We start from the raw sequence: 14923 nt of genomic DNA, 5'->3' as shown, positions 1-14923 counted from the left end.
AACTTTTGTTACAAATAAAAACATTTTTGTATATAAGAATATATATGCTAGAGAGGCCCTCCCTGGTGGTGCAATGGGTTAAAGCGCAGCACTGCAAAGCTAGCCGCAGCTGCTTCAGCCAAGTTCGATCCGTGGCCACGGAGGTGACCCGCATGGCACAGCAGACCTCTCCTGACCTGCCTGCTGCTCCCCTCAAGAGTGTACTTTGTCGATCTGCTATTCTGCTCCCCAATCTGTCTCTGGTGAATCGTCTCACTGCCCCTGCACCTCTGGCCTGTATCCCAGTGCTGTGTGCACAAATAAGTAAATCTTTAAAAAAAAAAAAAGCATTTAAAAAAGAATAAAAAGAATACATATTCTAGAAACAGGACTGTTTTTCAAATAAATTATTGAGGCCCAATATGAAAAGGGGCTTGATGAAACAGCCTAGAACTCAGCAGCAACAGTTCCCTGGGATGGCTCTGCTCCCTACCCCACACCCCAGTGGTGAGCCTCATCCATCTGGAACATGGGGTAATGTTTCTCTTTGTGATTAACCCATTTGATGGCAGTTGAATTAGAAAAGAGGACAAGCTGCCTGCTGTGAACAGTGTATTTTGCTCAAATTCCACAGAGTCAATCTTTGTGTAGAAAAAAGGCCCACATGATTTTACAAGTTAAAATGAAAATAGGATAGATTTGTAAGTCAGGAGACTCTGGATTCCATTCCTCAGGCTGCCAGTTCCCTTCTGTGGCACCAAGGTCTTCTCGCCATAACTTTCCACATCTACAAACACAGGTTGGAGCTAATGACCTTGAAACTAATTTTCATTTTTTTGTGGACTAAGAATATAAAATATATAGCTATGTCTATATATGTGGAGTATAGCTATCTATAGACTCTAGATATAGAGAGAGAATATAGAACTTTTTTCAGAGAATATTGGCCCAGTGACAATGACTCTGAGACATTAGGATTCACCCAACATAACACAGCACTTGGGTAGTCAGTGGGTCAGAACTAGGATTCTGAGTTCATACCTGAGATGTTCCTTAACACCAGGGGCTGTGGGCCAAGTCTGGCCAACTGCCTGTTGTTATATGATCCAGGAGCTCAGAATGGTTTTTACATCTCTGAGCAGTTAAAACAAATCAAAAGAAAAAGCATATGTTACAATGTGAAAATGATACGAAATTCACATTTTAGTGTTTATAAATAAATTCCATTTTTCTCATTAGTAAACGCTATTACCAAAAAAAAAAAAAAAAAAGGTACTTGGTTATTATCTTTGGAATATCATGACCAAAATTTGTGAGACATTTTCTCTCAATGTGTAAGTGCCTACACACTCTCCTCAAGTTTGCCTCGTAATCAGCAAGGCTTAAAATAGGTTCTGCCTGACCCTTTGCTGAAAAGAAATATGTGCTGATGAAACCAAGATAACAAGAATCAGATTTACTGATCTACTGTCCTTCCCTCCACTCCACCACAAGCAAGACTATATCTAGCAGTGGCTATGTTACAGGGCAGCCCTGAGTGAACTGGGCCGCCTGTCAGTGAGGCCTCACCCAGACGCTTAAAATTCAGTTACACTGCAGGCACACACAAATGGGTCAAAATGGGTTTATTTACAAAAGGGGAAAGGAACAGGAAACAACCCAGGGAAAGAGAGCGGGATACAAAGTAAGTGGAATACCTTACCAGCTCGGCTGACTGAAAACGCCGAGTCACGGAGGCCAGAGAGCCTTTTCCCAAGCAAGAGCGTGAGAGACACACTGGCGTCCTATTTATCCCCCAAATGTCCCAGAATTCCTGCTAGCTCTGCCCTTGGGTCCTCGCAGTTCTCTCCCTGGTACTGCTGGGAATTTTACTTTCCAATCACTGGAGTGGGGTATGGAATCCACAAGACTCTGCAGAGTTCCTTTAGGACATCCTTCCCCTTAACAATTCCCCCTTTTTGATTTCATACCACCATATCTATGGTGGCGCAGATCACAGGGTATAGTCTTTAGCTAGAGAGCCAATCCCTTTACAATTGTTGAGAAGTAAACTTGTCGTTATCTCTCTGCATTATTGTAGTACTATATGTGATTTAGACCCACTTAGGCTGGTTAGAAGCCTACCCTCCTGGTGCCTGTAACCACACCACACCCAAAGCAATGAAACCCAGCCCACAGCACAGTCCATTGTGTCCCCTCCTGCTAAGTCCTCTTTTCTCTCCCTTGTGCTCTGGTAACTTCCATTCTATAGTCAGAAATGTATAGAGTGTGGACTGGTTTGGTTTTATCTGACCATTTCTTTTCTTTCTTTATATTCCTCATATAAGTGACACCATCTAGCAATTGTCTTTCTCCTTCTGATTTATTTCACTTAATCCCCTCCAGCTCCACCCATACTATCACACAAGGCAAGAGCTGATCTGTTTTCACTGCTGTGTATGTACAATGAAGGGTGAATTTTTTTAACTAAAAATTACATGTAGTGTTATATTTGTAAGACAAATAAAGAGGTAACTAAACCTGTTAAAAGTCACTATTTACCCTTGAACAACCTAAAGTCCATGCAAAAGTCCACATAGAACATTTGACTCCCCCAAAACTTAACAATTAGTAGCCTACAGTTGACCAGCAGCCTTACAGATAACAAAAATATCTGAAGAAGACATATTTATGAACTAGAGGGAAAAAATGTTAAGAAAATTCCTGAGAGGATACATCGACAGTCGTGTATTTATCTATACCCTAAGTATGTGTCACTTGTTTATAAGAAAATCCACCTGTAAGTGGACCCATGCAGCCCAAACAGATGTTGTTAGTCAACTGTCTAGCCTTACATCAGTTATGAAAGGGCTAGAATAGGGGATCTGGTCCTCCCTCAACTATCTGTAACAGGTATATGTATAGAAGTTCCTTCCCATAGCTGAGTCTCCATTTTCCCACCAGCAGTTTGAGAACCCATTTTGAGTTATTCTCACAGCATGGAGTTGTAAGGACCTATCCAGGCTTCAGCATACATTAGAGACTTAATAAGACATCATTGCTTAGGTCCTCCCTGGTGGTACAGTTAGTTAAAACACGGCACTGTAAAGTTGTCCACAGTCACTGCAGCACGAGTTTGATCCCCAACCAGGAAAGAGACCCACATGGCACAGCAGACCTCTCCTGTCTCGTCCACCACCCCTTCAGCAGTGTATTTCCATCAATCTGTCTGTTCTGCCCACCATTCTATCTCTGGTGAATCCTCTTACACTACCCCACACCCCCACTTCTGGTCTGTATCCTAATTCTTTTATGTGTAAATAAATAAATCTTTAAAAACAAAAAAAAATGTCATTACTAATAGGGGAATTGCTTTGCTCCTTCCTTCTTCAAGAAATGACCTCTCTGTGTCCACCCTGGCTACCTGAGATGGGGTCATGTCTCACTTTGACGAACAGAACAGAGCTGAAACAATGATGGGTAGTTGGGAGCTTCTGCCTCAACAAGTCTAACAGCTCCTGTTAGCCCCCTCTGGGGAACACTCAGCCCCACAGAGACATGGCCAAGATCAGCTGCTCTACCCAGATCAGAACTGCCAGATTGACCTTAATTAAGCCTAATAAAAGGTGTTGATTTAAGTCACCAAGTTTCAGGGTGTTTAGTCCCATCATGACTTTCAATCCCACTGCACTGTCCCATTCTGATGAATCAACTAACCTAGAGGTGTGTCCCAGCACCCCCAGGGTCTGGTCCAGAGCCCTCTGACAAGATGGCTTTCGGGTGCCTCTCCACTTCGCCAGGAGGGCAGGATTGACTGAGAGCCCATGATATGCTTCAGATGGACAAGGAAAACCACCTGGAGGAGATATTCACTTTTAGGAACACAAACTTCTCTGCAAGACACACCAGGGAGGATTTACAGAGGCAGCAGCGTGTTCAGACTACAAGTGGACTCCCCATGCCTCAGCCAACGGCCAGGGAATGCCTGGTAGCGCTGCTACTGGCCTGCCCATTTCCCCAGGGCAGGTCCTGCAACCCACAAAAAGCAAGCCAGGGCCCCAGATCAAATGTCCCCTGCCTTTGAAGATGCCAAGGCTCCGACTCCAGGCTGTAGCTTATCTATAGGGAGTATGTCCATAAACTTTCTAGCACATTCTCACAGCAGCCCTGGCAAACAAGAAAGGTGGGCAGTTAATGCACGTCCAGGTGTGACAGATGGAATCCCAAGGGGGCAGAATGGCTGCCCTGAGGGAGGTTATCCTTAGAGTTGGGGTTCAGTGAGGGCTTGCAGACTCCCAATACTGGGAGTCACTTGACATCATGCTCCTTAATCAGATTTGTAGTCAAAGACCATTTGATTTGGCAGAGACATCTGGACAAAATCTAGCCCACACTTCTAATTTACTGAATCCGCAACAGCACAGATTTATTGGGCTCCTACTATGTTCAGTGCTGCCCACTGAACGCTGTTCATAAATTAACTCTAAGCCTCCCTACCAGTTGGCTGAGGCTAAGATCTGCAGATTGACTAATGGCGACTTAGCCTGGTAAGTCAGTTCCCGGCACTGAGCCAAAGACAGAACTGAGGCACGACTCCACTTCTATGGGGTTCTAGAACCTGAGCTCCTCTCCTATCCATTAAATCACACAACTTCTTAGATGGGGACACTGAGGCCTGGAGAGCTGAAGGTCTTGTTCAAGGTGATACAGCTCATTTGTTTAATCGTCCAGTAATTCATGAAGCGTTAAATGAGCATCTACTTTTTGTCAGGAGCTAGACTAGACAACAGCAGTGCAGATAGGACTTGGGGAAATTAATTAATGGAAAGAGAAGTGGCCCTAACTTACTCTAATAAAAAGGAATACGCGACAAGGGAAAGAAGAGGTTATTAAAATGTAGAGGAAGTAAGCATGACTTTCATTGTGAAAAATTTGAAAAGATTTGAAGAAGGAAGTGGCTTTAAAGTTCAGTTTGGAAAAAGAGCAGACTATTGGCAAGTGAATGGAGAGAGTGTGGAAAATCCAGCTGGAGAAAAAGTGCAAAGGTGGAGAAAATAGAGGCTCTTTCATCACAGACTTGGCCTAGTCTGAGCGACTAAGGTCTGTCCAGTCTACCCTCTATCCTGTGAGTATCTCCTCCTTACACTCTGAACTTCATCTTGACTAGGCAGTTTCAAAACTTCCTTTGGCAGAAGGGGCACTGAGAACCACCCAAAACTCCATGGTTGGAAGGGAGAGATGCTAAGGAGACAGGCTTGGAGCTAGAGGGATACAAAGATGTGAAGCAGAAAAACAAAGAGGAATCCTTGAATTACCCGAGGAATCTTGAGAGCCTAGAAATAACCCACAAAGGCAAATCATTTGAAGCATTAATGTAAACAAAAGAATTAAAATTAAAGTCACTAATGTTCCTAAATAGTGTTTTTCCCCAAATAAGTGAGTGATTTGGAGTCAGCTATGGATCAAGAGCAAGTGCACACACTTCGCTATCTCTTCTGCATCTGCACGTGTGAACAGGAGCCTGTTTCTGCAGTCAGTGCCTGCAGTAGAAGAGTCACTGGGCCTTTTCAGGGAGGAGAAGGGAGAATATGCCTGTCCTTCCAGCAGGGGACACAGTTGGGAATCCTGGGCCTGGCTCCGTCTGGGAACTGGAGTCTGCCCATCTCACCAGCACTGGCTTTGTCCATAATTCTCCCCACTACTCTGATATTCCCAGAACGCCCTGCACAGTGCCACTCCCATGTGACACTGTATATATTTTTTCTTCTTCCAGCAAAGCCTTGCCAATCTGTCTCCTTGGTTACTGCCAATACACTCTTTGAGACCACCTTCTTGTGCAATCTTCTTTCATTAACCTTCCAAGTTAGTAACACTCCAGACCAGTGAACACGCTTTCCCATGTGTCCCATGGGGTACAAATGTGTAATCCCTTGCCTCCTTCACTAAATGAAGGATGACGTGCTGGTGGGCAGTTGCAAATGGCATAGCCTATATAGGACATGCCAATCAAAGTTGAATGAGGTCCTTAAAAAATGTACAGAACAGGGCCCTCCCTGGTGGCGTAGCGGGTTAAAGCACAGCACTGAGAATCTAAAGCCGCCTCCGCATGAGTTCGATTCCCGCCTGCCCCGGAGGTGACCACATGGCGCGGCAGACCTCTCCTGACCCGCCCGCTGCTCCCCTCAGCAGTGTACTTCATCGATCTGCCTGTTCTGTTCCCCACTCTGTCTCTGGTGAAGCCTCTCACCACCCCTGAGCCTCTGGCCTGTACCCCAGTTCTGTATGCACAAATAAATAAATCTTAAAAAAAAAAAATGCCTCCTTTAAAAAAAAAATGTACAGAACACTAAAAATGATATAACCAGAGGGGACACTGCTCTCAAGGACATGGTGCTGGTTTCCAGGGGCCAAATAGAGCCTGCAGTGGGTAGTCCTGATGCTTTGTTAGCTCAGAGAGAAAATTATTTGTCTTTTAGAACCTTGTAGCCCATGATCACTCTCACAGCAACAGCAATGACACAGAAGCCCTTGCCAATACCAGAGGAAATAGAACCTCTCCTTCCAGTATCTGGACAGGGTCAGTAGAATTTCAGAGCTTAAAGGTCTTAGTTAAGCCAGATGAGAGTAGAACTCAAGTCACCTGAGAGCAGCCAGGTCGCTCTGAATTCACAGTTTCACAATCTATGAACTGGAAAAATGTGGGCAAGTCACCTTACAAAGCTTGAGTTTCCTCTCTTGTTAGAATGGGGATAATTATCGTCCTTACCTTATGGGTTGGGGGGGACTTTAAAATGATATAATAGTTGATGCACATAGTACTAGGACCACACTAAATGCTCAACAGATTTTAGTTGTAGATCTCACTAACCCTTTGTATCCTGCAAGTCCCCAAATAATCACAGTCTGCCCATCTGTCCATCCACCCATCCACCCACTGGCCCACCGACCTATCTAAGCATACATTTTCCCATTCAGACAATTGTTATTCTGTGTCAGTTCTGTGTTAGCCATTTCACTAAAGAGAGACATACATCACTGTCTCTCCCATCATGGGCCTGTCAGAGTGGAGGAGGGAGACAGATGTGTCCCATCTCATATTTACACCTGTCTACGATAAGGGCTGTGGTGGCTCTCAAAAAGAGGAGCCCACTCAGCTGTGGTGAGAGGTGACAGGTGAGAGCCGAGAGCTGAGAGCTGAGGATGGAGTTGGGTTGGGGTCTTTACAAAGAAGACTTTAAAACTGAACTGAGTGGCAGTGTTAAGTCTGGAGCAGAGAGAAGGGAGGAGAGGAGGGTCTTTCAGGCAGAGTATGGTCAGCACAGACGTGGAAAGTACAGCATGGTGGAGCTGCAGAAGCAGTCAGATGCTGGAGCTGCAGAACACAGTGATCTAGGGCTTGCAGAGGGGCAGAGGCAGGCTGGTATTTAGGCTGGGATGCAGCCTGGGCAGACAGCTCTGGTAACCTTCTCCTATTGCTAAGTTGTGTGTCATCCATCCTGCAGATGCTCACCTCTACAATCGGGTAAATGTATCCCTAATGGACAATAACACGGACCAAAAAAGAGTAATGGTCGAGAGTGATAAGAATAGCAAATAAGGTAACACTGTGCATGTTCAGTGTGTTCCTTGGCCAGCTCTGTGGTGGGGCCTCGGCGATGACCTCATGTGAGACATGGAATCCCTCAAAGGACAGCACCTCACCATCCTAGAATAATCAGCATAAATGTGGTTGCTATTTCTGTGACATCAACATTATCTAAAGACTTGAAAAATGTTAACTAATAAAATTTAAACTAAAACAAATAGGCACCTATGATGAAATAGCACAGCATGGGTTTTTTGGGTTTTTTTTTTTTTTGGATGGAATCTGGAATTTGAGGCTCATGACTGATGTCTTTTGACCATAGCTTTGATCCTTCTGGGGATGTGTTCATGCTCATCCATCTTTAGAAAGACTTCATTGACAACCTTATGAAATCCCCAATGTGAGTGACGGAACACCAGGACAGTGTTCTGGACAGGAGAGTGACGTAACCTGATCTAGTGTGTTTTCAAAAGATCACTTCAACCTCCAAGGTGGAAGATGGGTTTGGGGGCAAAGAGGTGAGTATGGGAACCTGGGGAAGGATAATGAAACCTCAAACAAGTCAGAGGCAATGGCCCAGGGCAGGGGTGGGGGGTCATGGGTGCATCTGCAAGATGCTGGAGGTGAAAGAGCTGGACCCAGAATATAAGCTACTTTTCATTGAGGATTGGCCATGTGAAGCACAGTTAAGAATTCTGGAGAAAGTAGCTCACCGTGAGTGTGTGCCTTTGGCATTAGTAGCATTATTTTACAGATGAGAAGATGGAAGTTAAAAACAATTTTTATTTCCTTGACAAGACTAAATAGACCAAGAGCAGTAATAAATTTCGAACACAAAGCTTAGCTTTGAAAGACCACTCCCTAAACTGCACAGACTTAGGGATGTTCTTCCTCACGTCCAAGAAAATCTGCTTTATTGGAATGTGAAGGCCTCCTTCCACTGCCTGCAGACTCTGGGGAGTGATCTTCCAACAGCTGTCTCATAAAACCCTGTCACAGACATGGAGGCAGCAGCCCAGCCCTGGACTCCACTGCCGTCTGCAGTAGCCTGAGGATGGTGTATCCAGCATCCACAGACCTCTCAGGAGGAAGCCGCCACGACAGAAACACATTGAAGCTACTTTGAACCATGTGCTCAATTCCACGACAGCGCTTCTCCACTCCTCATTCCATCTGCTGTGAACCCTTGGGCACCATGGCTTGGGCGTGGGGCCTAATGATGCAGAGAGAGGCCAGGTGCTCCCGCTCTGGACCAGAAGGCCCATGGCCACCTCAGTGGCCGGGGTGGAGACAGATAGTGAAAGACAGGGGATTTAAACCTTCCTGTATGGGAGCTTTGACAGCCAGTGAAAGCTAATGAAGCCCTTCCAAAATTGTGTTTCTATGGATGCTTCTGTTCCAAAAGATGTTAATAAATGTTCCAGGGGGGAAATAGAGTCTGTGGTCAAGATGGTTTCACAGACGTTGAGTAAACAAAGCAGCCCAGCTTTCTGTACTGCAGGACACTCTGGATCCTTCACAGCCTAAGATGCATTAGGAAATTTCTGAGAAGAGGGTATGTAAAAAAATTCAAAAAGTGTATTGACCAAGAAGCTCTTTAGTCTAAGAGAATCTTGAGGACTGGTGGTCGGAAGCGTGTGAGGGAAATGCAGGCTGGCACAGACTATCCTTCCTCTCTTGCAAAATCCTTCTCCAATGGAGGCAGTAAAATCATGAACACAATGTTATTAAGCCATTTTGAAAATTGCTTTAACAGCATCCACTTGAGCACAGTTAATGTGCTATCCATCAGTGCGTCTATCTCCAGAGGAAACGGGATTCCCTAGAGGTCTGTACCAGAAGGTTTTGGTTTATTCCAGATCCCTCTTACACCATCAATTTGAAAGTTATAAAACTGAGCCACTTTCCAATGATCTTTGAGGTTAATACACTCATTTGTTTGACAAATATTTACTAAGCACTTTCTATGTATTAGGTTTATGAATATGAAGATTATATTTTAGAGAGGAAGACAGTAAACAGGCAAACAAAATTAATTTTAGACCATCCTACCAGGGAAGAAATAAAAATGGGTTAAGGGACAGATAGTGGCAGGTTGGGGAGGGAAACGAGTTATACAGGACAGTCAAGGCACATGGTTCTGAGGGCTGACGTGTGAGAACAGCAAGTTGAGAAGTCCTAGCCTGCAGTTGGGGATGGAGAACACCCAGCAAAGGAGAAAGGGGTCCAGGTGCTCTGTCGGGGGGCTGTCTGAAGTGTGTGTCCCGTACAAAGAAGTCAGGATGGCTGGAATGCAGCGAATGTCACTGGGACTGAGGGCAGGGGCCCTCCCAGGTCGGGGGGGGGGGTCCCAAACCACAGCACAGAGTTTGGATCATCTCTTAAGGGTCACTGAAGGGTTTGAAGCAGAATAAGATTCTTACTTGGCTTATCATTTTATAAAGATTAATCTGACTGCTTGAAGAGACTATTCTTGAGGAGGATAAAGTTGCAAGCAGGAGATAAGATGTGACAGTGCTCATAAAGGTGTCCAGAAAAAGGGAGGCCAAACTTGAAGGACATTGGAGGGAAAGTGAATTTCTTCCTACTCTGGGTCTCTGAGGTCCCATTTAGCTTATAATTTAAAAGTTTTAGCTTATAATTTAAAAGTGGCTCTATTTATCAAATCAATCATAATTCAAGTCAAAGGGTACATTTTCATTAATAATCTAATTCTGAAATCTGCTCTAAGAGATGGAAAAAATTCCAAAGTCAAAAAAAAAAAAGATTGCATGTGTCATTGTTGACAACAGTGAATTCTCAGAAACAGCCCAAATGTGTAACAGTAGTGGGGGACCTGGTTAGGACAATTATGATTCATGAAAGGGATTTCTTTTGATGACTTCAGTGGCATAAAAAATGTCTAGGATATGACACAAAGGAATGAATTCAGACCGCCCGTGAAGAGAGTGGAGTTCATGAACTTAGGGTCAAGTGTGTTGACTCCAACTCAACTCAATGCAAGCAACGTTGACAGGAAATAGAGGAGAGGGATCTGGGGTGGATGTTGGAGGGATAAATATGAGTTAAGGCTGAGTGGAATTACAGGTGACCCTGAATACTAAATCATCATATCTTCCAATTCTTCCACATAGGGATAGACATTCCCCTTCTACAGAAAAGGGGACTGAGATTCTGAGGACTCTTCCAAAATCCTATAAACTGAAACTAACTGGGCTGGGATTAGAACCCAGACTCTTCTGACTTCAAAGCAACTGGCCTTTATCACTACACATCAATTCAAAACAGGGTTTACCAGGCGATTCCCTGAAGGTGCTCAATCATCAACGTTTGCCTTAATTCATGACCTCAACTTAATGTGCAGATCTTAGTTCTTCAAAGGATGCAGGCTTTACCAGGGTTAAGGTCTAGACATTCTCTCAACAATTTATAAGTATCTACTGTGGACAGTGGTTTAAGTCTAGAAATCCAGAGGATTCAAATAATAAGACAATCCCCAACTTCAAAGAACTGTGTTTAAGCTAAGAGAAGGCCAGACAAAAGCAAATGGTATCACATGTATAACGATGAGGAAGAATTCACACACAGAGGAATTCAGAGTGAATTATGACAATGACAGTAAGTGATGTCTTTATGGAAATGTGCTCTACAAGTTAAGTTGGAAATACAGACAAGACTTTACTGGCTATAGAACACAGCAGTCTAGTTCAGTTGAGGACTTGGTCTGCTCAGTTCTTTCTGGTTCTATTTACCAGGATGTCCCTCAGGCAAGTGGCTATAGTTCCCATGCCTTAGTGATACCATGTGTGAAATGGGAATTTTCACTGCAGCTGTTTTACAGGATTGCTGAGGAAGAAATGAAATCAGATGCATACACACTTCACCTGCTGCATGGAAATGCCAAAATATGACAGCAACGATTCCTAGTCTGGATAGGAGATTTTAGGTGAAGAATATGTGAAAAAGAAAGTGGAGATGAGAACACATAGATTTAAAGAGGTAACAAAGAGAAGAGAGCTCCGTTGTGGCTTTGAATGTAATTTTCAGAAGCCTGAAGATTTCTGATGGTAACTCCACAACCATTGTAGCTTTCAGGCACACCAAATTATAACCAGAATCAAATTACAGAAACTGGAGAAGTGAGAGCTAGGAAACAGAGTCTGTTGGGTGAGTGTGATAGAAAAAAAAATGAGATTTGGAGTCAGGTGTGATAAGGGGTTCATCCACTATGCAAAGTCACACAGGAGGGTAGAGGAAAAGGAGTGGGAGGGGGCAAGACGATAAGAGACAAGAGAAAGGGGAGGGGAGTGGGGAGAAGAGCTGATGGAAGAGAAGGAAGAGAAGGATAACAACAAGTAAAAGAGTCAGAAAGAGGAGGGTGAGGGAAGAATGGATAAGTATTATTTGTCTTTACATGTGAGCTCAGCACAGCACTTAGCTATCAAAGCAATGCTGTGAGCAAGGGGTGGCCTGGAGAAGTAGTGACCAAGGTGATACAGTGGTTCAGTTAATAGCAACATCAAAATTGGAACCCAATTCTAACTTGCAATACTCCCATTCTTGACTACCAGATTATCAGATGATGAAAGACTGAGTCCAAACCCTGGCTTCATTAGAACATTTTACTCTCTTGCTCTCTTCAAAATAACCACAGCTACAAGTTCAGGAGCACCCACTATGCTCAGGTCCTAAGCTAGGCACTTTCTTTAGGTTACTGCTAATCTTCTCAGCCACTGCAAAGGATGAATGACCCATCCTGGCTGTTGGGTGAAGCAGCGAGGACTGAGAGAGGCCAGCCCTACACCCTGCGGCACAGGTCTGCTGTCTCTAAGCCTCTGCTGAGAAGACTTATCTGGGGCATGAGTTATGTGAGCACAGGGAAGCAAGGAGAGAGGACATACTCCTTCCTGGCATCTTCAGGACCGGGGACAGCTCCGTGCCAACCTGCCAAGAGGGACTGGGAGGGCCTACCTCGAGACTTGCTCCTCCTCTTCCGCTTCCCTGCCGAGGCACTGCGTGGTGCAGGCTGCAGCTGACCAATCTCGATGGGCGTGTTAGCACGGAAACTGTCCTTGAACTTCTGCATCAGGGATTCCACTGTCTCCTGCGTCGCCTCAGCTGCTGCTACAGGGTGGGCAATGGGGCTGAGGTTAGGGCTTGGCCCATCTCCAGCCCATGGAGGACTGGGCCAGCCACTCTGTGTCCCTGGTACTCCCTCCCTCACCCAGCAGTGATACAGAAGCCATTGGTACTAGTACAGATATGACTATGGTCTTATGTACCCATTTATTTAACACTGAGTGTGCTGGGTCCCACGGCCTTGACAAATGATGGAAATTCAGACAGAATTCACAATGTGAAAAATTTCTATCTTGTGGGATGCATGTGCAAGTATTTGCATCATTGTATAATAATTTTTGTGCTAGGACAGTAAAGAGTAATAGAGGAGCACCCTCAGTGTGAAGGAAGACTTCCTGGAGGAGGCAGGTCTCGAATGAGTAGAATTAGCCAAGAAGATAGGATAAGCAGAGAGTTACTGAAGAGCTTTGTAATAAGTGTCCTGAGTAGAAAGAGAGAGGTATGAGCAAAGATGTGGAAGGAGAAACAGCATGGTTCTTAAACCACTGAAGACAGTGCCTGTGGCTACAAAAGACCATGCAAAGAGGAGATGTGTTTGAAAAGGTGAGATCACCTTAGGAAGATCAACCCTCGGAGGTAGGATTCTATCCTAAGAGTAAGCGATAATTTCCAAAAGGATTTAAAAAGAAAACTGGCATGTCAAATTAAGGTCCCTTGGCAGCCTGCATGTAAGCACTGTATTATTAACAGGAGTTGTCATGCTCTCCATAACATCCCCATGACTTACTTATTTTATAACTTCAACCATTTCCGTCAATCCCCCAACCCATTCCTCCTGGCCACCATCATTTTGTTCTCTATATCATGTGTTTTGATTGTGCATTTCTCTTGCCTTCTCAATTCCACATACAAGTTAAATTATATTTGCCTTTCTCTGAGTGTGTCATTTAGGAGAATGCTTTCAGTGTCCACTCATGTTGCAGCAAGATTTTGTTCTTTCTAATGGCTGAAAAATATCCCACTGTATATGCACACACTATCTTGTTTGTATGTTCATCCATCACTGAACACCTAGGAATTTCCCCTATATTTGTCTGTTGTAAATGATGCTACAATGAACCAGGGTGCATGTACATTTTCAGATGAATAGTTTTATTCTTATGTTATACATCAGTTATACCCCAATAACATTAATTCCCTCTGATGATAGTTCAAACTGAATTACGAATAATGTCGAGTGAGGTTGTAGAAGAAGTCAGTACAGTCTTTTGCAGTCACCAGCCAGAGGTGATGGTAGCTTAAATTACAATAGTGAAGGTAGTCAGCAGTACATTGGTCAAACTATATCCCCATTTTTTTCTGAAAGGAAACTGTGGCCCCAAACAAAGCAAACTACTTACTCCAAGCTGAGAAGTGACAATGAGCCCTCTAACTCCTAGCTCCATGTTCCATCAGTCCCCTCTACTGTGATTTCAGGAGCCACTTCAAAATGGAGACTGGTAGAAAGGTCCAGAGATTGGAGAATGTGACGTCAGAAAAGCATAGAGAAAGATGTGAATGATTAAAGGGAGAAAGTGAAAAACAAAACACGGGGAAGGAAGGAGAGAGACACGATACTAGGCAAGGAAAGGAAACAAGAAACACGAAAGGAACTTGCTGAATAGACTCAGCCCCTTTGTTCTGAGAAATCCACAGAGACAGCTCTGATTTTGAAATTGTCAAACTCGGTGCGCTCTCCAACTATGTCTCTAGAAGCAGGGATATTTTTCCAGCATGAGCTACCTACTTTAGCATGCCAAGAGATGGGGTGTGCCAGAGATCCTGTTTCTTTGACGGAATTTCACTAGCCTGGATAAAGGAGGCCTGTGAGCATCCCGGCACCCCTTTCTAAGGGTTTCCCCAGAAAAGCTTATCAACCTAGACAGATGTATCCGTGCAGCATAACAAAATTCACAGACTGGGTAACTGAACAACAGAAGTGTATTTTCTCATACTGCTGGAGGCTAGAAGTCTGAGAGCTGGGTTCCAGCATGTCTGGGTCCTAGGGATGGGTCTCTTCCTGGTTTACTGGTGGATGCCTTCTGTGTCCTTATGTGGTAGGGTAGTGAAGTGCACAGGGACAGAAGAGGCAAGGGAAAGATCTAAGTCTACAGTCCTGTCAAATCATCCTACCCTTATAATCTCATTTATGTTTAGTTACCTTCTAGGGATCATGCTTAATGAAATAAGCATGAAGGAAGAAAAAGAAAAATACCGGATGGGGGGGAGGAGGAGGAGGAGGAGGAGGAGGGGGAGAAGGAG

The 14923-nt window shown here is 44.3% G+C and overlaps 1 protein-coding gene across 2 annotated transcripts in view; it reads right to left on the bottom strand.

Moving 5' to 3' along the window:
- The window catches only part of ASTN2 (astrotactin 2), a 766181-nt gene that overhangs the window by 533444 nt on the left and 217814 nt on the right, over positions 1-14923 (bottom strand). For both annotated transcript variants that reach the window (XM_004677396.2, XM_012721364.1), the window contains exon 4: positions 12515-12667. In XM_004677396.2, coding sequence (XP_004677453.2) covers positions 12515-12667 — 153 coding nt within the window. The remainder of the gene's footprint in view (positions 1-12514; positions 12668-14923) is intronic.

The sequence above is a fragment of the Condylura cristata genome, unplaced genomic scaffold, assembly GCF_000260355.1.
Source record: "Condylura cristata isolate star-nosed mole 26May11 unplaced genomic scaffold, ConCri1.0 scaffold00006, whole genome shotgun sequence".
NCBI lineage: Eukaryota > Metazoa > Chordata > Mammalia > Eulipotyphla > Talpidae > Condylura > Condylura cristata.
This window is presented reverse-complemented; position numbering and strand designations above follow the sequence as displayed.